Source organism: Cebus imitator, unplaced genomic scaffold (genome assembly GCF_001604975.1).
Source record: "Cebus imitator isolate Cc_AM_T3 unplaced genomic scaffold, Cebus_imitator-1.0 Scaffold256, whole genome shotgun sequence".
Taxonomy (NCBI): Eukaryota; Metazoa; Chordata; class Mammalia; order Primates; family Cebidae; genus Cebus; species Cebus imitator.
The window spans coordinates 2,404,268-2,406,158 of NW_016107571.1; the positions used below are offsets into that span (position 1 = coordinate 2,404,268).

The 1,891-nt window shown below is 44.5% G+C and overlaps 1 protein-coding gene across 1 annotated transcript; it reads left to right on the forward strand.

The window, feature by feature from the left end:
• Positions 1-651: 651 nt before the first annotated feature.
• On the forward strand, positions 652-1,602 carry LOC108283169 (olfactory receptor 6F1-like). Its single transcript, XM_017499376.1, has one exon. It carries the CDS (start codon positions 652-654, stop codon positions 1,600-1,602), a length of 951 nt encoding a protein of 316 aa, XP_017354865.1.
• Positions 1,603-1,891: the final 289 nt, after the last annotated feature.

Sequence of the window (1,891 nt, forward strand, 5' to 3'; positions counted from 1 at the left end):
CTCACATTCACACGATTTTCTCTTGATAGTGCCATCGTAACTGAAACAGAAATAAAAAACTTCCTTCCCAACTCAGGAAGAAACTGAAAAGAAAAGGATACATGATTGACAGGACGGGGCCATCTCAAGATAAACAAAGCTTGAGGTGGGAGAGGAAGGGTTCTTTGTCTTGGCTCCGTGACTCTCTAGGTTCTCCGTGAGAGTTCTAAAATCCTCCGGAATGTGCTCCTCATCCTCCTCTCCGTCCTACCTCCCTTCAGATCTTCGACCTTCCTTTTCATAACTCACCAGATTAACACAGTACATGCAGGAAGAGCACGTAATAGGTGATTCTTCCTCCCTTTCTTTGACCTCCTTCCCCTTTGCATTCTACTGTTTCTGCTTTCCTCAAAGACTGACATTGCTACTGATGAAGTGAAGATAAAAGAGAAAAAGGGAGATTGAAGTCATAGGTTCTTATTCCAAATTTTTTCTTTCCTATTTTAGACCTTGAAAAACAAAAAGATGATCTCTCTCCATTCAAATAAGAAACCTTCCAAAAACCTGAGTGGGGTTTAAAAACCATTCACTGTTGATGTCCTTTGTGTAAGCTAGAACTTTCTGCATTTTCTTGTTTTATCACTGGGTGTTCTGTTCTAGTGAAGCTGAGGCATGGTGATCCTGTCCTGGGAAAACCAAACTGTGAGAGTGGAATTTGTGCTCCAAGGATTCTCCTCCATCAGACAGCTAAATATATTCCTCTTTATGATAATTTTGGTTTTCTACATCTTAACTGTTTCTGGAAACATCCTCATTGTCCTTCTAGTTTTGGTCAGCCATCACCTCCACACCCCTATGTACTTCTTCCTGGTGAACTTGTCCTTTCTGGAGATCTGGTATACCTCTAACGTTAGCCCTAAAACGTTGCTGATTATCATAGCTGAACAGAAGACTATCTCTGTGGCTGGCTGCCTGGCACAGTTCTACTTCTTTGGATCCCTGGCTGCCACAGAGTGCCTTTTGCTTGCTGTAATGTCCTATGATCGCTACCTAGCCATCAGCCAGCCTCTGCACTACTGCGTCCTCATGACTGGCTCCCTGTGCATCAGGCTGGCTGCTGGCTCTTGGTTCTGCTGCTTCCTTCTCACAGCAAGCACCGTAGTCTTGCTGTGTAGACTAACCTTCTGTGGACCCTATGAAATTGATCACTTCTTTTGTGACTTCACCCCTCTGATTCATCTCTCCTGCTCGGACACCTCAGTGACTGAGATCATTGCCTTTGCCACCTCTTCTGCAGTAACTCTGGTCCCATTTCTCCTCATCATAGCCTCCTACTCCTGCATCCTCTCTGCTATCCTAAGAATCCCATCTGGCACAGGCTGGAAAAGGGCCTTCTCTACCTGCTCTTCCCACCTCACTGTGGTCATGGTGTTTTATGGGGCACTGATTGCCACATACCTTGTGCCTTCAGCCAACACATCTCAACTCTTGCGCAAAGGGGCCTCTCTGCTCTACACCGTCCTGACACCCACGCTTAACTCCATCATTTACAGCCTGAGAAACACAGACATCCATGAAGCTCTGAAGAAGTGCTTGAGGAAGAAGTCAGATTTCCTGAGATAATACAAAAAGGAAAAAAGTTGTCTTTGTCCAAAGCTTGATAAACTGGTTTGAATAATTTAAATTTTACATGAAGGGCAACTGTGTAAATGAGGAGCTACCTAAAACAGATGGCCAGATACATCTACTGAGATATGACAGCCCTGGGTAAACTGCTGTCCCAGGATATGATCTAAGCAGGTTGGCCTCTGCTCCATCAACTCCAGTAGACTTGGATTCTTATGTAGAAGCCCTCGGTCAAAATGAGCCAGTCAGGGTGTTTATTCATTCATTAAAATATTCATCAAGGGTG

Bases quoted from the DNA above. Each gene is read 5' to 3' on its own strand.
- LOC108283169 (XM_017499376.1), top strand. From the start codon at position 652: ATGGTGATCCTGTCCTGGGAAAACCAAACTGTGAGAGTGGAATTTGTG.